Consider the following 23,025-nt stretch of genomic DNA (forward strand, 5'->3'; position numbering starts at 1 on the left):
TTAACGTTTTAAGTATCTTTCTTGTCAACAGTGTAAAATTTTTTGTCTAGTCCAAGAATGTGTTTTAACTAGAACATTTTGTCTCCTTACATTTATAATTATTGATATATTTTGATTCATTTCTACTGTCTTTTAATTTTTTTTTTAACAAGGGCTTATAGTAACCAACTCTCTCAGTCTTTGATTTTTCAGTATATTTGTTTTTTTCTGCCTCCTAAATGCTATCATTGTTGGATGTGCAATTCTAGTTGATAGAATTTTTTTTGTGAGTATGTGTATGGTCAGTACTTTGAAGGTATTACTACTCTCCTATCTCTTAGATTTTTTTTTTTTTTTTGAGACAGAGCCTCAAGCTGTCCCCCTGGGTAGAGTGCCGTGGCATTACAGCTCACAGCAACCTCCAACTCCTGGGCTCAAGCGAGTCTCCTGCCTCCGCCTCCCAAGTAGCTGGGACCACAGGCGCCCGCCACAGCGCCCGGCTATTTTTTTTGGTTGCAGCTGTCATTGTTGTTTGGCGGGTCCGGGCTGGGGATTCGAACCCACCACCTTAGGTGTACGTGGCTGGCGCCTTAGCCGGGTGAGCTATAGGCGCCGAGCCTATCTCTTAGATTTTTAAAGCAAGCTTGTCATCCCTTTTCTTAAAACCTTAATGGCTTAGCGCCTAAAGTGACAGCCACATACACCTGAGCTGGCGGGTTTGAATCCAGCCTGGACCTGCCAAACAACAATGACAGCTGCAACCAAAAAATAGCTGGGTGTTGTGGCGGGCACCTGTAGTCCCACCTACTTGGGAGGTGGAGGCAGGAGAATCGCTTGAGCCCAGGAGTTGGAGGTTGCTGTGAGCTGTGATACTACAGCACTCTACCCAAGGTGGCAGCTTGAAGCTGTCTCCCCCCAAAAAAAAGAACCTTAATGATAGGAACACTGATAGAATTTGATGATGTTAAGAAATGTCTTCATTTTTTTTTTTTTTTTAGGTCTGGTAAAATTTCAAAAATGTTTTTACCTTTTAGAAATGCAGATTATGAGTAAGGATACATGCTATGTATTTATTGCAAAATAATAAGGAAACAAAGTGTGTGGGTCTAATTAAAACAAAATGGGCTGTTAGTTGATAGTTATTAATGGTGGGGATATCTACAGGTTCTTTATTTCTATTTTATCAACTTTTATATTTATTTGAAATTTCATAATTAAAAAAAATTTCAATCTTCCTCTTGCTCTTAAGGTAAATACTAAAATTTAAAGTGGCAAGTTAGAGTAGGCTAAATGCTGCACAAGAAGCTAAAAGAGTACAGTGGCCTACCACAGTAGAAATATGTTTCTCACTCATACACAAGGTCATTCTCAGCATGTAGTAGACAACCTTTCGTAGGTAATTTGGAGATCCAGACTTCTTCCACTTTGGGCTTTTCTATCCTCTTGAGCCTTAGAGTCCTCTGCTTGGATCTCTTGCATTTGCCAGCCAGCAGTGAAAGAAAAGAAAAAGTAGAAAATTGTGTAGTTTGGGGAATGATTATGGTCCAGATGTGGAAGTGATGTAGTCACATTCTCTAGGCCAAACCGCATCTAAGGGTAGCTGAGAAGTGTGACTAAGTACCCTGAAGGACAGAGAAATGGAAGAAGACTTGTCTCTGCTCTTCATGTTTTACATAATCCAGTCCCTGAAGACTTGCTTTAGCTTGCTTTCCTCTTTTCTCTTGGATTATTCTATGCTTTGTGCTGTAGATTCTAATTGCATTAGGCTCCTATCCCTTCCTTAACTGTGCCAATGATCCTTCCTTTTCATGGCCTTTGTACATAGTTATCCTGGGATGTTTTACCTCTCTTCTCATCTACTTCTTGCCTCCTCATCTTTCAGATCTTAATAGAACATTTCCTAGGGAGCCCTTCACTTTCCTTCCAGACCAGGTTGCTTCTCTTGTCTTATGTGGCATAGGCTCTTATATCTTTCCTTCAGACCTCTGTATTACAGTTCCACACCCCCTTATCTTCAGTTCTTAAATCTGGAAGGCTAAAAGACCAAAAGGTTTTTATTTTTTATTTATATTTTTTGGGGGGGTTCTTTCATAAATTTACAACAAAATTATTTGGTGGCAAAACCTTACTTAAATTATTGTGAATTTTCCAGTATTTTTTATTTAACCCATTTTATAAGACTAGTCACATGATTTGCTGCAGAATCTTAAGGAGTTTGATTATGGACTGCTAACCCAGATTGGTCCAATTATGTTCTGAATTTGGAAACATGTTGGCCCCACAGGTTTAGGTAATGGATAATATTGGATGATTACTTGTTTGATATATTTAGCTTCCACTAGACAGTAAGGTCCTTAAAATCAGGGATCATGCCTATATTTGCTTACCATTTTTGCCTCTAGTGCTTAAATCAGCACATAGTAAACAATTTACAAATACAGTAGACCTCTGTAAATTGACCACCTACAGGACTGCAACAAACTGGTCATTACATGGAGGTGGTGAACTATGCCTACTGTACTGATACATACATGTAGTATATATCTAGTCTGAAAATTTTTGGTCACCTTAAAGACATGCTGAAAGTAGGGAAGTGGTCTCTATGAAGGTTCTGCTGTATTTGTAGAAGAATGAATGAACTAAATTTGTTTTAGCTTGAACCATGGTGATCAAATGTAATAAATTACATAAACTCATTGTCATAACAGAAAAGTGTTGCATATATAGCAATATTGGTTGGCGTAAGGATTTTCTTATTGTTTTACTTATTTCAGGTGATACATGGGAAAAATTCACTGTCTCTACCCATCGTCAACTTGATCCACATCACCAAAAATCTGACTCCATGAAACCTCTTTCTATGTCCCAGCTGAAGCAATGGAAACATTTTCCTGGAGATCACTTAAATCTTACAGATCCTTTTCTTCAAAGAATAAGAGAAAATGTGTCATTCTTTTTTCAGAATATAACCAATCAAGCTGCTGCCAAATAATGAAAGATGATGACTTCATGACATTCTCTTGCTTCTGTTTAAAAAACTAATGTAGTAATTAAGTATAATTTTTGAAAAACAATATAATTATTTAAATTATAATAATGTATTTTGTTGTATAATATACCATAATTTTGGGGCAGCATCTGTAGCTCAGTGGGTAGGGAGCTGGCCACATACACCAAGGCTGGCGCGTTTGAACCTGGCCTGGGCCAGCTAAAACAACAATGGCAACTGCAACAACAATAACAAAAGAAATAGCCAGGTATTGTGACGGGCGCCTGTAGTCCCAGCTACTTGGGAGAGGAGAATCACTTGAGCCCAAGAGTTTGAGGTTGCTGTGAGTTGTGATGCCACAGCACTCTACCCAGGGTGACAGCTTGAGACTCTGTCTCAAAACAAAGAAACAAACAAAAAAACCCTACAAAACCCCCCATAATTTTAATATAATGGTCAAATTTGTTTGAGTTGCTTAATTTTTTATATACTTAAATGTTGAAAATGAAACTTTAAAGACTTGCTTCTATCATATAAATGTTTAATTTCATGATTAAATTACCTTTATTAAGTATCTACTGAGAAATTTTTATAAGTAATCTGAAAAGGTAAAATACTGAGTTTCTGCCCTTGAGAACTCTAATCTGGGGACATAGGTGTGAGAAAATGGAAAAACTGAAAAAAGGAGACAAATTTAAACTCTAGCCAAAGAGGGAGAGAGAATCAGAGGCTAGGATTGGATATGCTAAGGATGATGAGTATAATAGTTGTTAGAGGGCTGTTTGAGAATAGTCAGTAGGGTGGGGCAGGAGATGCAGGGCTTCGAGACACTTTAGAGCACTAGTTCCTGGTCTGGACCTCAGATTCAAGGGAGAGTGACATGCAGTTTACGAAGCCATACCCACCAAATATTGTTTATACACCAAATAAAGGTCAACTATCATCGTTTGAGAGATTGTCAACATTAAAAGAGTTTTAATGCACAAAGCAAGCTTCAGAAGACTGAAGACTGCAAAGAAAAAGGAGCTACTCATTTGATCTCCAACTGGGGCTTCTGTAAGCAGCTTTTGCTTCCCTTCAGGAAAATTTCTCTTATGGAGAATAGGGGCATACCTAGGAGATGCTGTGGGTTTGGTTCCAGACCACTGCAATAAAACAAATACTGCAGTAAAGTGAGTTACATAATTTTTTTGGTTTCTCAGTGCATATGTAAGTTATGGTTACCCTATAGCATATTAAGTGTGTACATAGCATTATGCTAAAAACAAATGTACATATCTTAATTTAAAAATATTTTATTGATAACAATAAAATAATAACAATAATCTAAGTCTTCAGTGAGTCCTAATCTTTCTGCTGGTGGAAGATCTTGCCTCAGTGTTGATGGCTGCTAAAACTGATTGGGATAGTAGTTGCTGATGGTGGGGGTGGCTATGGCAATTTCTAAAATAACAATGACATTTGCCACATCAATTGACTCTTCCTTTAAAGGTTTCTCTGTAGTATGTGATGCTATTTGGCAGCATTTTATCCACAGAAAAACTTCTTTTGAAATTATAGTCAATGCTTTCAAAACCTGCTGCTGCTTTATCAACTAACTTTACAGAATATTTTAAATCCTTTGTTGTCATTTCAAGATGTTCACAGCGTCTTCACCAGGAGTAGATTCCATCTCAAGAAACTATTAATACTTTCTTTGCTCTTCTGTAGGATACAGCTAGGATATCTCTGCTATAAGATACAGCTCCTCCACTGTTCAAGTTTGATCATGAGATTACAGCAATTCAGTCACATTTTCAGGTTCCGCTTCTAATTCTTATCTATCTCAGCTTTCATAGAACTGAAGAGTTAGGGACTTGTTCTGGATTAAGCTTTGGCATAGGGAATGCTGTGGCTGGTTTGATTTGTCCAGACCACTAAATACATGTCAACAATAAGGCTGTTTCACTTTCTTACCATTCAAGTGTTCACTGGAGTAGCACTTTTAATTTCCTTTAAGAACTTTTTTGCATTCATAATTTGGCTGACAGATGCAAGAGGCCTAGCTTTTAGCCTTTCTTGACTTTTGACGCCCCTTCTTCACTAAGCTTAATCATTTCCAGGTTTTAATTTAAAGTGAGTGATGCATGGCTCTTCCTTTCACTTGAACACTTACTGGGTATTTTAGGGTTATTAATTGGACTGACTTCAATATTTCTGTGTCTCAGGGAATAGAGAGATCTGAAGCGGGGGAAGGGGGTAAATTACTGGATGACAAAGGAGTCAGAACTCAGAACGTACAAAGTGTTTATCAAGGTTGCCATTTCATATGCGTGCGGTTCTTTGTGCCCCCAAACAATTACAGTAGTAACATCAAAGATTGTTGATAACAGATACAATAATGATGAGAAAGTTTAAAATATTGCACGAATTACTAACATTAGTGACAGGTACAAACTGGGAAATGTTGGGATAGTGGTGCCAATTGAATTGCTTGATGCAGGGTTGCCATAAATCTTCAAATTGCAAAAAACACATCTGGGAAATGCAATAAAATGGGGTATGGCTGTGTTGTCTTGAAATATTAAGTAAAGACGTAATTATGTATCATCAAGTATGTGTTCTTTCAAGTTGTAGTGCCATACCTGGGCATTTGTACATCTGTGATTCATGAACAGGCAGTTTGAGACCAAATAATAATAAGTACAAATTTTGTTTCTTGGCCCCAGGTGTAAGGTTCCATGTAACTTTTTTTAAGAGACAGGGTCTTGCTGTGTTGCCCAGGCTGGACTCTAATTAAAACTTTCACTGTCTATCTTTAATCATCTATTCTCAGGCATAAAATCCTTAAAAAAAATTAATAAGGGACAGGCAATTTTGTTGTCCATCTTAACTGTAGTGTTGCCCAGATTGCTTCCCTCAGGATAAAGGTGTTGCTTTCCCCAGCTGCCAGAAGCATTGCTTGCTGACCACTCAGCCACATTCCTCCCCAAGAAAAGCCCTCACCTGAAAGGAGCTGCCTCACCCAAGGTTAGGGTGGCATTCAGACTTGTGGATACAGGGTCAAAGACCGAACACCCTTACCTCAACTAGAGACAGCCCTGTGAAGGACCATTCCAGCTCCATAGGTAAGAGTGCTGGGACTATTTCAATAGCAGAGATGTCTGTTCTCCATGAAGTTGTTTGCTAAGTAGTACACTTCTATCTCTCTGCTCCACTCTGAAATCTTCCTGAAAGGCTATAATCTTACATATACTCCATGTGAGTGATTTTGTAGTAGAAATTTTAAAAGAGGCTGAGTTTTATCTTTTTTCTTCTTTCTTTTTTTTTTTTTGAGACAGAGCCTCAAGCTATTCCCCTGGGTAGAGTGCAATGGCATCACAGCTCACAGCAACCCCCAACTCCTGGGCTCAAGCAAGTCTCCTGCCTCAGCCTCCCAAGTAGCTGGGACCACAGATGCCCACCACAACACCTGGCTATTTTTTGGTTGCAGCCATCATTGTCGTTTGGTGGGCCCAGGCTGGATTCGAACCTGCCACCTTAGGTGTATGTGGCTGGCGCCTTAGCCACTTGAGACACAGGTGCTGAGCCAAGGCTGAATTTTATGAGAGAGCCCATGTGATATGGCACAAAGGCAGCATATGGGACACAGGAGCCCAGAGGCTGAGAAATGCAACAGACGGTAGGCTGTCTGGGAATTGAGGAAGGCATTGAACTTCAGCCAGTGAAGGGTTTATGGGGGTTCACACTCACTTAGTCCAGACTTTAAGGAGCCCTCAGTTAATATCTGGGTTACATACACAGGGTGTCCATAAAGTTTTGTGGAATTTTAAATTGCACATGAACTTTGTGGACACTCTGTATAAAACTTTTTGGGGCAGGTGCTCAATTTATAAGAATTCCTTCTCCCTCCCCCCTTCTGTATGTTCCCAGTGCTTAGCTAGTTCTACTATGTAGCGCTTAACACATTGTCTGTAATTACTTATTTACCTGGTACTCTTTCCCATTAGGTTGAATTCTGAGGGTAAAGATTTCATTTTTTAGTATGGTCCTTGGATGGTCCCTGGTACAAAAGAGCTACTTAGTTAATTGACTGAGGTTACCTCTTTTTATTTTATTATTATTTTTTTGCATTTTTTGCCTGGGGCTGGGTTTGAACCCTCTACCTCTGGTATATGGGGCCAGTGCCCTACTCCTTTGAGCTATAGGGGCTGCCCTGCTTTGCCTCTTTTATTTTCTTAACCATTTCGATCCTGTTCCTGGCTCTGAGGTCTCGGTTTCAAGGTATTTACTGGGCCAATTGCTGATCATGGAGCTCTCAACACTGTAGAAAGCAGAGCAGGCAGTTTTTATTTGCCTTCTGGCAGCATACAGACTGTTCCCTCTTTGCTTCCATGATCTATGAATCTGCTGTGTGAATTGACAAACGCTGTCAGTGCTATGGATAATAATTTAAGTCACACACACAAAAAATAAGTCACATACATAATTCATTTCTAATTACCCAAATACACCTTTCACACAGCTTTACGTGATGATGTTCTTACTCTAAATGATGAGGTAAATGCTTTTCCATCACATTCTTTCTTTTTTTTTTTGAGACAGAGCCTCAGGCTATCCCCCTGGGTAGAGTGCTATGGCATCGCAACTCACAGCAACCTCCAGCTCCTAGGCTCAAGCAAGTCTCCTGCCTCCACCTCCCAAGTAGCTGGGACCACAGGCGTCCACCACAACGCCTGGCTATTTTTTGGTTGCAGCCGTCATTGTTGTTTGGTGGGCCCGGGCTAGGTTCGAACCTGTCACCTTAGGTGTATGTGGCTGGCGCCTTAGCCACTTGAGCCACAGGCGCTGAGCCTCCATCACATTCTTATTGGGATTGAATTACTAACTGAATTAAAACATGAGCAGCTCAGATTTGCAGAATTAAACTTCTGGACAAACTATTGACCCATTTAACAGGGTGTATGATAAAGGAGCAAATCAGAAAACCTAGCTGGCATTTCATTTGAGTGGTGCAATCATGACCTACAGGCACATTGCCTGGGCAACTTAGTGTCTTAAGGATCTGTTATCTTGGCAAGATTGAAATTCTTGACTGGTTTCTGGCAAATAATATGTTAATCAGCAGATGGCGCTGTTTTTCTGAGTTGTTCCCAAATTAATACATACATTGGGCCCTAGAGGAGGATCATAAATATTTTATTTTGGTGTTTAAGGAAAGATTCAACAAGGCTTGATACAAAGGGATATTATTTTCCTTTATCTTGTATGATACAGATTTTTTTTTTTGGTTCAGACCAGTTTCCTGTGGCATTCTTCTATAGCCAGCCTGTGTTCTTTGCTTCAAATCATTACAAACTTCCATCCCCAAGGTGCTTTGTTGTCCACAAAAATCAATACCAATTCAGGATACAGCTTTTAGGATAAAAACCATGGGAGGAAGAAGCCTTATTGACAGGAACAATTTGTTGGAATTTGTTACACTTCTGTGAAAACCTGAGGTGTTAAGCATAATTTAATCTTTACAACTTTTTTAGATCTTTAAAAAAATTATAGATTTTCTTTTTAGTAAGAAGATAATAAAATTCTGACAAAGCAGACCAAAATAAGTAATTCCTTTATTTTTATTTTTGGAGGAAATATTAGTAAAATATTGAAGCCATGTTTTTGAATAGGTTAACACTTGTATAAACATTACAGGTATCCACAGCATAAAAATTCCCTTGTATCTGCAATGTTAATGTATTCTTTTTTATTAAAAATTTTATCTCAAGATGCAATGGCATTGTTTATGTAGTAATATGGATGAAGTCAGAATTCAAAGTTGAGAGTTAAAATCCTTCCTGAGTATTTAATTTCTAGATATGTCTGTGAGGGGTTTTCCAAAAGAGGAAGACTGAGTTAAAAAAGATAATCCTAATCAATGTGAGTGTGTTTCCTCCAATCTGTTGAGGGCCTGAAAAGAATAAAAAGGCAGGAAGGGTGAATTTGCTCCCTGAGCTGGTACTCAGATCTGAGCTGGTCACCGTCTCCTACTTTAAGGAGCTCCTGGTTCTCCTTTGGACTCAGCTAGAACTTAGACTATCTCCTTTGTTTTCATCTGTTTGGGCTGCTAAAACAAAATACTGTATACTGGACAGCTCATTAGTTACCAAATGAAAACGTGTATTATCTCTTCCCCCCCAAAATCAACCTTCTCTCACTGGGAATATAAGTCCCCAAATTTGACAACAACTTTCAGGCCCCCAAATGATCTGGCTTCATTATCTTTCTAATCTCATCTCCCCCTCACTAACGTTACTCCATTCCCGCTGTCCTTCTTTCTGTATCTTAAATGCCAAGGATGTTCCTACCTCAGTTTCTCCCCTAGTGGCCAAGGGCCTGGCCCATAGTGAGTAGATGCTCAACAGGTTGTTTGGGACTTGAATTAAAGTATGGCCAGTGGTGTCTAATCTTTTTACAGAAACAAGTGGGAGTATGGGACAGGCAAAGGCCATTAGATGAGAACCAGAAAATGGCTTGAGATGAGTTACATGTATCATCATATGTAAACATATATCATCACCTAAAATTCTTAGTTGTGGTTGTACCCTAGGAAAGAACTATTAATACATGATTCAGAGGGTTGACCAGCTGCCAAAGATTGCTGTCCATTTGTTTTCCATACACAACATCCCACCATTAGCTATGGAATGAGACCCCTAAAAAACATAATGAGCAAGAAAGAATGCTTTCATGCTTGTAAACTGAGATGGGATTGAAATCAGTAGATTTTTCTGCTACTTGCTAATGATCTGCAACCTTTTATAAAACTCCCTAGATCCTTTAATAAAGTTAATTCTGGGAAGCAAACCCTGGAAATTCCCCCTCTAGTCTTGGAACTCACTCGCTGCCAGTGTTTAGTTCCCATGTAGTAAGTTAATAACCTCCAAAGAGTAGAAGAGCCTTAGGAGATCTTGTTTAGAAAGCATTGCAGACAAAGGAATAATTAACACGTAATTTAACATTCAATAGGACAGCAAGTCCAGAATGATTACTTGTTCAAGTAGAAATATTGTGTGTGTTCAATGAGAGTCTTAATTATAGGGTAATATTTTTAAGGGCACCTACATTGGGCTGACTAAGGCACAGAGGCTCTACTCACTATGTAGCTAAGTAGACCTTTGGCACTTTTGGTCCTCCCCAGCTCCTGATCCGCAAATCTTTAGCAACAAGGCCAGATGGGAAATCACATTGTGCAGTATTCTGTTGCACAGAAGCTTTCTCAGTGAGACGTCAAGGGAATTAGTCCCAGCTCATCTTCAGCAAAGATGAGGCCTTGGTTACTGCTTTAATCTAGATGAGAAATCATTTCCACTAATTGCATTGGGTTGGTCCATGCTCCATTGTCACCTGACAGAAATAATGGAAAATTGTTTTATTTTGCTGAAGGTCAGCAAAAGAAGGATATTTCAAAGTTTAGAGAGAAATCTCATGTAATTGGTTTTTATGAGAGATATTACTACAAAAATACTGCTTCTGTCATGCAATGGGGTAAAAGTTGTTATTAGGTCTTTGAGGGATATCCATTGTACCTAACCATTTGTATAATTCTGGGCTTATAAAGAATTTCATTTTAAAAAAATCACGTTCGTAACCATTTTGTGCCTATTCAAAGGGAACTAGGACTTTCATATTAATTAAAGAAATAGAAAGTCAGCATCACTGCAATATGAGGGTTAGAGCCCTTGGCTTGGGATCAGAAGATCTGGAGGTTCTAGTCAGGATTTTCCCATTTATTTGGCTTCTAATTGTATGGAATTCACTTAATTTTCACACTTTCTTATAATAATGATGATAATGATGATAAATCATTCACTGGTTGTTACTATCAGCTAGGCATTTTGCTGAATGTTTTCTATGCATTATTTCATTTATTCCTCTTGATAACTATAAGGCAGTATTATCTTTACTCTCATTTTACAGAGGAGAAAACTGAAGCCTAGAAAGGTTAAATACTTCCCAAGAGCACAATGAATGTTTCTTTAGTAGAAGCTAAATCTAATCCGCCGTCGATGTGTGACTCTTGAACTTGTCTTGTTCTAACACCAGCCCTAAATTTACAAGCCAAATAAAAATTTAAGGACTATCTTGCAGTAGTCATCAGTGTGATGGACTGTGGACCTCCACCTTTTATGCCAGGACCACTTGTTCTCCAGATGTATTATCAGGAACGTGATCTCAAAAAAGCAAGCATTTGGAGGAGAAAGATTAGGTCTACCTCAGAAAAAAAGATTATGTGTAGTAGATTTTAAAAAGTAATTGTTATTGAGGATACCCAAGGGAGTCATTTTCCCTAATCATTTGTCCTGATTAAAGAATTTTGTGGTCAAGAGATGAGCTGAAAACAAAACAAAAAGCAAAGGGGAAACTACCATTTTGTGAGAATAACCTGCTGGTGGCAGCAACAGATCACAGCAGTTGTCTCTCATCACATCAGGAATTCCAGGCACGGCTTAAAGCACATAGCTTCCTGTTGTTATAAGATTTCAAATCACAGGCTGCTGTTATGAGAGGTATAAAAACTGTCAAATCATTCTTGCTATCAATATGACTGACAGGATTATTTTCCACAACATTTTATGTTGCCAGAGTTTTACACTCATTTTTTTCCCCATGGGTTATGCGGGTAGAGGGCGGTGGATATTTAACTAATAATTTTATTAGTTACATGAAATGTGAGAAACTTTCAAAAAAATTAATGGAAATTATTTGTTGAAAATCAGTAACACTTTAGTTATTAACTTCTGATTTTGTCATACGATGATAACTTTGCACAGAATGAAAGATTTACGTGTATTATTTTACTATGAATATTTTGAGACCTCCGATAATGATTTTTCAGTTCTCCATAAACATTATTAAAGGAGTTTTTGTCTGCCAAATAGCTAGAAAACACAAAAACATTATCCTTTATTCCACAAGTAGTATAAAATGTATGTTTTAGTTGTTTTATTTATGGCTGAGGAATTTTCCTCTACTGTAGTGTCAGAGCCTTTGACAAAGAGTAACCTCTGGTTACTAGCTGGAGATGTTGACTCTCAGAGGTGCCTTGGAGGCCCACATGTGGAAGGATCTGGTGGGCAGACATTGATGCTTTGACCTGGACCTTGCTTTCTGTCTGGGTGGCTTACCCCCATAGGCTTCCCTACCTCTGAGCCTGGATTCTGATCCTAGGGTGGGGAAAATTTGTGTTGCTGAGGGAGATGAGAAAAAGAGCAACCCTTTTTGTTAGCACTATGTCAGCAGACCTCATCTGGGCTCCTCTATGAATACCTTTTAGGTAAAAGGAGATCTGCTGGTCGGTGCCTGTGACTCAAAGGAGTAGGGCGCTAGCCCCATATGCCAGAGGTGGCGGGTTCAAACCCAGCCCTGGCCAAAAACTGCAAAAAAAAAAAAAAAAAAGAAAGGGATCTGCTTACAGGTTGGACGTAGATCGAGCTTTTTATAGCAGAAAGATGATTTCAAGGACATGTTATGCTTTCAATCATTCCTATACCTTGAGAAGTTGATGGCATCAAGCCCCTGTCAATACAGGTGAATTAAATGGATTAAATGAATGACTAAAACAAATAAAATGAAAGAACTCCTTTCATCAGTTCTTCAGTAAGGAGCTTTATGTCTTATTCATTTGCCATGCAGTGTTTGAGAATTTATGATCTAAGTTTTTAACATTTGCTTAGCTAAAACTTTATTTTTTTTTTTTAATTAGCAGCTACATCAGGACTCAACAAAGGCAGAGACTCCAAAAACAGATGTTTTTTCCTAACTCACTGGGCTAGAGCAGAGTTTAAGTCAAGCCAGAACCAGGCCAGCTCTAGCCACAATCTGATCTCTACCTCGTGGCCTCAGTCACATTGGCTGGAAACAGGTTTCACTTCATCCAAGAAAATAGGTGGAGGGCACTCGTAGCTTTCTCAAGTTTGACAATCTCTCACTGCCGCTGCTGGCGGTGCCACTCAGCCAAGCACTGGAGAATCTATTTGGTCCAGAATTTGTACAAGTGGGAGCTTGTACAATCTTGGTGAGGTCTGAAGATTCCAAAGTTTTCAGCTCAATCATGACCTTGCCTACCTGCTTAAAGTAAGAGATTTGCCTTTTGTCTGGGCTAAATATAGGTTCTAGCAGGCATATCTGTTCCTGAAACATCTCTGATCTTTCAGGTCTTCTGGAACTTTCACCCATGGTGGGATATCTTTACATTCTGGGAGTGTTCCCATCTTGCGACCCTCAAATCCAATCTTGCCTGCAGAATCTCTATTCTCAGTTTTTAAAAAACACTTAGATTCAGAGATGCTCCTCCCCCCCTCAATTTCTTTAGGTTCTGTCATCTATAATTTTGATATGAGCAATGAGTTAAGAATCTAAGTTTTAGAAAATGGTCATCCAGTTGTAAAAACATGTAAATAATCCTTTCTTTCCCTTATATCTGATGGGTTTATTTCTGGATTTTTTCCCCCCTATCTTTTAATTTATCTTGTTCTTGAATAGTTTTTAATTATCATATATATATATAGTATTAGTACAGGAATATGGAATGTCTCACTAGATAATCATATCTTTTATGTTTCTAGGAAGTGCTGTGTTTTCTTCATGTGGTAGAGAACATTGCTAAACATGACTGGCTTCCTTAGTTTGCATCTAGGGGCTCAATCATCACCTCCTGAGAGTGGCTTTCTAACCACTAACTATGCTATTTGAATGGCATACTGCCCACCTTTCCATACATTTTTTTCTCTAATTTTGTAGTATGTTTAAAATATATATAACATTTATAATGTTCACTGTTTTACATGTACAGTTCAGTGACATTAAATATAGTCATAATGTTGTATAACTATCACCACCATCCATCTCCATAACTCTTTAAATTTTTTTTTTTTTTTTTTTTTTTGTGGAGACAGAGTCTCACTTTATCACCCTGGGTAGAGTGCTGTAGTGTTACAGCTCACAGCAACCTCCAACTCCTGGCCTTAGGTGAGTCTCTTGCCTCAGCCTCCCAAGTAGCTGGGACTATAGGCGCCCACCACAACACTTGGCTATTTTTTTGTTGCAGTTTGGCCAGGGCTAGGTTCAAACCCTCCACCCTTGGTATATAGGGCCGGCGCCCTACCCACTGAGCCACAGGCACTGCCCAACTCTTTAAAATTTTTTAAAAAAATTTATTTTTAAACTTCTGTTTTAGATACAGAGTCACTCTGTATTGCCCAGGCTGGAGTGCAGTGGTTATTAACAGGCACGAGTAGCTAGGAGTATAGGCACGTGCCACTGTGCCCAGCTTCCATAACTCTTTTTATCTTGTAAAACTGAAACTCTTTACCCAGTAAAAAATAACCCTCCATCTCCCCCTCCTCTCAGCCTCTGGCAACCATCATTGGTGGTTCTACTGTCTGTCTCTATAATTTTGACTGCTCTAAGTACCTCATATAAGTGGACTTACACAGTATTTGTCTTTCTCCGACTGGCTTATTTCACTTAGCATAACCTTGTCAAGACTCATCCACATTGTAGCATATGTCAGAATTTCTTTCCTTTATAAGGCTAAATATTATTCTATTCTAGTATATACCACATTTTACTTATCTATTTTTCCTTCAGTGGGCATTTGGGTTGCTTCCATGTTTTAGCTATTGTGAATAACTCTGCTTTGAATGTGGATATACACATATCTTAAATCCCGGTTTTAATTCTTTTGGGCATATATCCAGAAGTGGAATTGCTGGATCACATGATAATTCTATTTTTAATTTCTTGAGGAACCACCATGCTGTTTTCCACAGTGTCTCTACCATTTTATAATGGTGCCAACAGCATATAAATGTTCTAATTTCTCTATATCCTCACCAACACTTGTTATTTTATGTTTTATTGGTTTTTAATTTCTTAATTTATTGTTGGGGATTCATTGAGGGTATAGAGAACCAGGTTACACCGATTGCATTTGTTAGGTAAAGTCGTTCCTCTTATAACTATGTCCTGCCTCCAAGAGGTGTGTCACATACCGTGACTTATTGGGTTTTTTTGGATAGTAGCCCACATGCAAACAGGGGTAAAGTGGTATCTCATTGTAGTTTCAGTTTGAATTTCCCTAAGGATTAGTGATCTCCAGCATCTCTTTTTTTTTTTTTTGAGACAGAGTCTCAAGCTGTTGCCCTGGGTACAGTGCCCTGGCATGATAGCTCACAGTTACCTCAGACTTCTGGGCTTAAGTGATTCTTTTGCCTCAGCCTTCCAAGTAGCTGGGACTACAGGTGCCTGCCACAATGCCTGGCTATTTTTTTGTTGTTGTTGCAGTTGTCATTGTTGTTTTAGCTGGCCAGGGCCAGGTTTGATCCCGCCAGCCTTGGTGTATGTGGTCAACACCCTATCCAACTGATCTATGGGTGCCGCCCTCTTTAGCATCTTTTCATGTTCCTGTTGGCCATGTGCATGTCTCCTTTGGAAAAATGCGTATTCAAGGGTGGTGCCTGTGGCTCAGTGGGTAGGGCAGTGGCCTCACATACTGAGGGTGGCAGGTTCAAACCTGGCCCCAGCCAAACTGCAACAAAAATATAGCTGGTTTAAGAAATATGCCACCTATGCCTATACTCATCAATGTCTAATTAGAAAAGGATACTGGATTTTATCAAATGCTTTTTCTGCATCTATTGAGAGGATCATATAATCTTTGGTTTTACTTCTGTTGATACGGTAAATAACATTTATAGACTTGCGTATATTAAACCAGCCTTGCATCCCTGGGATAAAACCTACTTGATCATAATGGATGACCTTTTTGATAATAAGCTATGATCTATTGGCTAGGATTTTGTTGAGAATTTTTGCATCTATATTCATTAGTGAAATTGGTCTGAAATTCCCCTTTTTAGTTGGGTCTTATGAAACCTTTAAGAAAGGTAATAGCAGAGGACTTTAACAAATGGAAGAACATACCATGCTCATGGCTGGGAAAAATCAACATTGTTAAAATGTCTATGCTTCCCAGAGAAATTTACATTTCAACGCCATCCCTATTAAAATACCAACATCCTATTTTCAAGACTTAGGAAAAAATGATTCTGCATTTTGTATGGAACCAGAAAAAACCCCGTATAGCTAAGGCCTTAGCTATTAAAAAAAAATGGAGATTTTGCAGCATTTGTACTAACCTGAATGGAGGTGGAACACATCCTTAGTGAAGCATCACAGGAATGGAGAAGTATGAGTTGATATGAGGACAATTAATGACAATTAATGACATAGTAGGGCATTGGGGAAGGGGTGAGCAGACAGAGAAGGAAGGAGAGGATGAGGGTAAGGACAAGAAAAAAGAAAAAGAAAAGGGGGCATCTGTGGCTCAAAGGAGTAGGGCGCCAGTCCCGTATAACGGAGGTGGCAGGTTCAAACCCAGTCCTGGCCAAACACTTCAAAAAAAAAAAAAAAAGAAAGAAAGAAAGAAAATAGTGACTAATTCTCACATAAATTGGATTTGATTTTGACTAAAGTACATCACTTAAACATTAATTTTTACTTCAAGTTGTTAATATGTTGTTTAGGATACAGGATACTGCATCCTCATTTAAAAGTGAATTATGTTTGTAATTTCCCCTTTATAATAATATATTTTTTCCAATTTTAATGTCAGGTGTATCCAGATTAATCAGAATGATTTTGAAGTATTCTTTTTCTATGGTCTGTAAGATTTGGCATGATGTGTTTTTTGAAATTATCTTTTATTTTTATTTATAAATATTGTCTAATTTTTGAGACTTTGGAAAAAAAAAAAAAGTTAATTGATGACTCTATACTGAACCGCAGAGTCAAAGCATTCTATAATAGACATACTCTTATTTGACAATGTGAATGTTACTTTCTTTGCATTACTATTAGTATTATTGCTTAATACTTCGTTGCAGCTGTCGTCTGATTTCTTTTCTGAATGTATTTATCTTCATTCTTTATGAGGTTTTTGTTTCTAGTCCTTAAACATTGTTATTGTTATTAAATTTCAAGCCTTTTTAATTCTGTGAAGGCAAAAAGTGGAAACCTAATGATCACATGTATATTATAAAAATAATAATAATAAATAGCTGGGCATTATAGCGGGCACCTATAATGCCAGCTACTCGGGAGGCTGAGGCAAGAGACTCACCTAAGGCCAGGAGTTGGAGGTTGCTGTGAGCTGTGACACTACAGCACTCTACCCAGGGTGATAAAGTGAGACTCTGTCTCTACAAAAAAAAAAAAAAGATGTCTATTCAAGTCTGCTCATTTTTTATTGGACGTTTTATTGTGGAGTGTTAGTTCTCTATATACAGAGGGTGTAAAAAAAGTATGGAGACAGAGCCTCAAGCTATCCTCCTGGGTAGAGTGCTATGGCATCACAGCTCACAGCAACCTCCAACTCCTGGGCTCAAGCGAGTCTCCTGCCTCTGCCTCTCATGTAGCTGGGACCACAGGCACCCCCCACAATGCCCAGCTACTTTTCGGTGGCAGCCATCATTGTTGTTTGGCAGGCCCGGGCTAGATTCGAACTCATCAAAGTTATACACATAAGTGTGCCCTTCATCCAGACAGTGTGCATCGTACCCAATAGAGGTGAATTTACCCGTCCCCTTGTCCCTGTTACCCCAGCTTATGTTTTTCCTTTGTGAGATTGTTCTGGCTATTCAGGATCCTTGACATTCCGTTTTAAGATCGGCTTTTCTATTACTGCAGAAAGTGTCATTGAGTAATTGGGATTGTGTTAAATCTATGTTGGATAGCACTCACATCTTAAAAATATTATGTCTTCTAATCTGTGAACATGGGATTTCATTTGTTTATGCCTTCTTTAATTTATTTCAGCAATGTTCTTTTGTTTGTGTTTTTTTTTTTCGAGACAGAGTTTCACTTTTTTACCTTCTGTAGAGTGCTATGGTGTCACAGCTTGCAGCAACTTCAAACTCTTAGGCTCAAGTGATCCTCTTGCCTCAGCCTCCTGAATAGCTGGGACTACAGGCACTTGCCACACCTGGTTTAGAGACAGGGTCTCACTCTGGCTTGGGGTGGTCTTCAACTCCTGAGTTCAGAGAATCCACCTGCCTCGGCCTCCCAGAGGGCCTCCCAGAGGGCCTCCCAGAGGTGTGAGCCACCATGCCCAGCCTCAGCAATGTTTTCTAGTTTTTATTTTACCACCTTTTTGGTTAATTCCTAAGTATTTCATTCTTTTTGACACTGTTATAAATAGAATTGTTCCCATAATTTTCTTTACAGATTATTCATTGTTATACAGAAATGCAACTGATTTTGTGTGTTGACTTTATATTCTGCTACTTCTATGAATTCATTTATTAGTTCTAGCAGTTATTTTTGTGTGTGTGGACGTTTTAGGGTTTTCTACAGATAAAATCATATAATATGTAAATAGAAGTCTTTTACTTCTTTGTTTCCAATTTGGATGCCTGTTTTTTCCTCCTCTTGCCTAACTGGTCTGACTAGAACTTTTAGTAATCAAAGTGGAGAAAGCAGGCATCCTTCCCTTGTTCCTTAGAGGAAAAGATCTGAGTCTTTCACCAGTGAGTAAGATGTTCACTGTGGGTTTTTCATCTATGGATTTTATTATGTTGAGATAGTTTCTCTCCTTCTATTCCTAATTTGTTGTATGTTTTTTAAATCATGAAACAAACTAGGAATAGAAGTTTAATTTTGTCAAATGTTTTTTCTGTATCTATTGAGATAATCATGTCTTTGTCCCCCTTCATTATGTTAATATGGTGCATTACATTGACCAATGTTTATCTGTTGAACCATTGTCTTCTAGGAATAAGTCCCACTTAATCATGGCATATAATATTTTTAATATGCTGCTGAATTTGGTGTGATAGTATTTGGTTGCAAATTTTTACATCAGTGTTCATAAGGGATATTAGTCTGTAGTTTTCGTTGTCTGTATTTGGCCTCATAGAATGAGTTAAGTGTTCCTTTCAATTTTTTGGAAAGGTTTGAGATGAATTTGTTTTAGTTTGTCTTTAAATATTTGGTGAATTTCACCCACAAAGACATCAGGTCCAGGGCCGTGTTTTGTTAGAAGATTTTTGATTACTGATTCAGTCTGCTTACTAGTTATAGGCCTATTCAGATTTTGTATTTATATATTTAGTCTTGGTAGGTTTTGTGTTTCTAAACATTGTTTTCTAAACATTTGTTTCATCTAGGTCATCCAATTTGTTGGCATACAATATTTCACAGTATTCTCTTACTGGCCTTTTATTTCTGCAGAATCACTAGTAATGTCCCAACTTTCATTTCTGATGTTAGTAATATAAGTCTTCTCTCTCTCTTGGTTTTTATTTTTAGTTCATCTAGCTAAAGGTTTGTCATTTTTGTTGATCTTTTGGAAGAACCAAATTTTGGTTTCATTGATTTTACTCTTCTGTTTTTATCTTCTCTTTTTGTATCTCTCCTGTCATTTTTATTATTTCCTTCCTCCTGCTAGCTTTGGGTTTGGTTTGTTCTTTTTCTAGTTCATTAGGTTATTGTACAGTTAGGTTATTGATTTGACATCGTTCTTGTTTTTTAGTGTAAGTATGTATATCTATAAATTTTGCCCTTAGCACTGCTTTCATTGTATTGCATAAAGTTTGGCATGTTGCATTTTTATTTTCTGTCATCTCTAAATGCTTTCTAATTTCCCTTGTGATCTTCTATTTGATACATTGGTTATTTAAGATTGTGTTGTTAAATTTCCACAAATGTGTGAATTTTCCAATTCTACTTCTATTATTGATTTCTAACTTCATCTTGTGATCAGAGAAGATACTTTGTATGATATCTACATATTTTTTAAATTTCAGAATTTTGGGTGGTACAGATGTTTTGTTTACATACTTTGTTTTTGTATAGTGTGCACTGTACCCAATAGGCGTGAACTTACCCATCTCCTCCTCCCCTTTCCCCCAGCTTGATTTTCCTGAGATTCACTTCCACATGTGTACTTAAGTGTTGATTGATTAGTTCCAATTTGGTATTGAGTATATGTGTTTGTTTCTCCATTCTTGTGATGTTTCACTTAGAAAAATGGTTTCTAGTTCTCTGTAGGTTGTTCAATAAGATACTAGATCACTTTTTTTTTTAATGGTTAAGTAGAGTGCATATATACATTTTATTAATCCATTCATATATTTGTGAGCACTTGGGTTGTTTTCATATCTTTGTGAATGTGAATTGTGCTGCTTTGAAAATTTTAGGGGGCAAAGGCACTCTACTTAGGGTGATAAAATGAGACTCTGTCTCAATAAAAAAAAAAAGAAAAGATTTGGCTTTTTTCCTTACAGTTTGGATGTCCTTTATTTCTTTCTCTTGTCTGATTGCTCTAGCTAGAACTTCCACTATTATGTTAAATAACAATGGTGAAATTTGGCATCCTTGTCTTGTTCTGGATTTTATTGGAAAAACTTATAGTTCTCCCCTATTCGGTATGACACTAGCTGTGGGTCTGTTACGTATGGCTTTTATCATGTTGCAATAACTTCCTTCTTTACCCAGTTTTTTTAGAGTTTTTTTTTTTTAATCATTAAGGGATATTGAATTTTATCAAATGCTTTTTTAGCATCAGTTGAAATAATTGTTTGGTTTTTGTCCTTGGTTCTGTTGATATAATGTATCACATTGATTTATGTATGTTGAACCATCCTTGCATCTCTGGAATGAATCCCACTTGATCATGATAAATAATCTTTTCAATGTGTTATTGAATTCAGTTTGCTAGTATTTGTTGAAGATTTTTGCATCTATGTTCTTTATAGATATTGGCCTATGGTTTTCTTTTATGTTGTGTCTTTGGTTTTGGTATCAAGGTGATATAGGGCTTATAGAATGAGTTTGGATATTCTCTCCTCCTTGACTTTTTTGGACTAGTTTAAGTAGGATTGTTATTAGTTCTTTGAAAGCCTGGTAAAATGTAGTCAAGCTATTGGGTCCTGGACTTTTCTTTGATGGAAGATTTTTATTAATGCTTCTATCTTGTTGCTTTTTATCGATTTATTTAGGTTTGGGATTTCTTCCTGGTTCAGTATTTATAGGTTACTTATGTCTAGAAATTTATCCATTTCTTCTGGGTTTTCCAATTTATTGGCATATAGTTGTTCACAGTAGTCTTAAGGATTCTTTGGATTTCTGCAGCTTCAGTTGTCATGTCTCCTTTTTCATCTCTGATTTTATTTATTTGGGTCTTCTCTTTTTCTTAGACTGGCTAAAGGCATGTCAATTCTGTTTATCTTTTTTAAAAATCCAACTTTTGTTTTGTATTTTTTTGTTTTCATTTATTTCTGCTCTGATCTTTATTATTATTTCTTTTCTTCTACTAATTTGGGGTTTAGTTTGCTCTTATTTTTCTAGTTCTTTGAGATGCATCATTAAGTTGTTTATTTGAAGCTTTTTTACTTTTTTAATGTAGGCACTACTGCTACAAATGTTCCTCTTACGACTGCTTTGGCTGTGTGCCATATATATATATATATATATATATATATATTTTCTTTTGGAGATAAGAACTCATTCATTTGTTACTCAAAAACAATCCTTATTTTTGACTGATCCAGACTTAGAGGTGGAAGCTGTCAGAGAGGACAGCCTATGTCTCTTGGCAATCTGTTCCTGGTGCTTTTCTTTGGCCTCTTTCATTCTCTTGGCCAAAAGTTTAGCATATTCTGCAGCCTCTTCCTTATTTTTCTTAGTATGCTGTTTCTTCAGAGCAATGCTGGTGTTTATGTTGCAAGACACATGGAGTTACAAGATGCTGAATCTTGGGTGCTTTGGTCCTAGGTTTCTTACCTTCTTTGTTTAAGGGCTTCCTCACAACATATTGGCAAATGTCATCTTCTTTAGACAGATTGAAAAGTTTGCGGATTCTGCTAGCTCTTTTAGGCCCCAGATGCAGAGGTACCATAGTGTCAGTCAGTCCAGGAATATCCTTCTCTCCTTTTTTTTACAATAACCAAGTTGAGAATACTCAGATTGGCATCCACAATGCAACCCCGAACAGATTTGCACTTCCTTTCTCCAGTTCTCCTTGGTCTGTAACAGGAACATCTCTTACTCAGCAGCAGGCAGACCCGGCCATGGGTCAAGACACCCTGCTTCATGGGGAAACCTTGCTTGTCATTTCCACCACTGATTTGGACCACATAACCCTTCCATCTTCACCCAGCGTGTCAGCAGCAACTTCTGTGGCCATGTGCTTCTCATAGTAAGTACAAAGTTTGTGTTCATTGTCCACTTTAATGGGTTTCTGGCAGTCAGTGGCTGGGAAGGAGATATCCAGCTTCATCCTGAAGTATCTGAACGCATCCTAGGCACCACAGAAAAGAGGCCCAACTTCTGCTTAGTCTTGATATGGTTTTATTTTCATTTGAGAATTTTTTTGGATTTCTTTCTAAAAATTTCTGTGCAGTTGTATATTTTCCAGTGTTCCTTTTGTCATTGATTTCTAGTTTTATTCCATTGTGGTCAGAGAAAACACTTGGTATAAATTTAATGTTTTTGAATTTTTAAAGATTTGTTTTATGGCCTAACATACGGTCTATCCTTGAGAATGATCCATTAGCTGAAGAGAAAGGTGTGCATTCTGTAGTTGTTGAATGAAATGTTCTATAAATATCTATTAGTTCCATTTGATGTATAGTGTAGATTAAGTCCAATGTTTCTTTGTTTGTTTTCTGTCTGGATAATCCGTCCAGGGCTGAAAGTGGAGTGTTAAGGTCTCCACTGATTATTGTATTGGGGTATATTTCTCTGTTTAGCTCTGATAATATTTGCTTTATGTACCTGAGTGCTTCAGTGCTGAGTGCACATATATTTAGGATTATTATATCTTCTTGCTAAATTGACCCCATTTATTATCATATAATGACCTTCTTTGTCTCTTTTTATAGTTTTTGTCTTGAAAACCAAATTTTTTTTTTTTTTTTTTTGGAGACAGAGTCTTACTGTGTCGCCCTCGGTAGAGTGCTGTGGCGTCATAGCTCACAGCAACCTCAAACTCTTGGGCTTAAGCAATTTTCTTGCCTCAGCCTCCCAAG

General features: G+C 37.8%; 1 protein-coding gene and 1 pseudogene across 1 annotated transcript in view; one reads left to right on the forward strand and one right to left on the reverse strand.

Moving 5' to 3' along the window:
* RAD54B (RAD54 homolog B (S. cerevisiae)) overlaps positions 1 to 2,971 on the forward strand; it is a 94,122-nt gene extending 91,151 nt beyond the window's left edge. The window contains exon 15 of the mRNA XM_012809563.2: positions 2,754 to 2,971. Coding sequence (XP_012665017.1) covers positions 2,754 to 2,971 — 218 coding nt within the window. The remainder of the gene's footprint in view (positions 1 to 2,753) is intronic.
* Positions 2,972 to 21,514: 18,543 nt separating this feature from the next.
* Positions 21,515 to 22,274, reverse strand: LOC100945304 (annotated as a pseudogene).
* Between the last annotated feature and the right edge of the window lie 751 nt (positions 22,275 to 23,025).

The sequence above is a fragment of the Otolemur garnettii genome, unplaced genomic scaffold (genome assembly GCF_000181295.1).
Source record: "Otolemur garnettii isolate 467f Iridium unplaced genomic scaffold, OtoGar3 scaffold00004, whole genome shotgun sequence".
Lineage (NCBI taxonomy): Eukaryota > Metazoa > Chordata > Mammalia > Primates > Galagidae > Otolemur > Otolemur garnettii.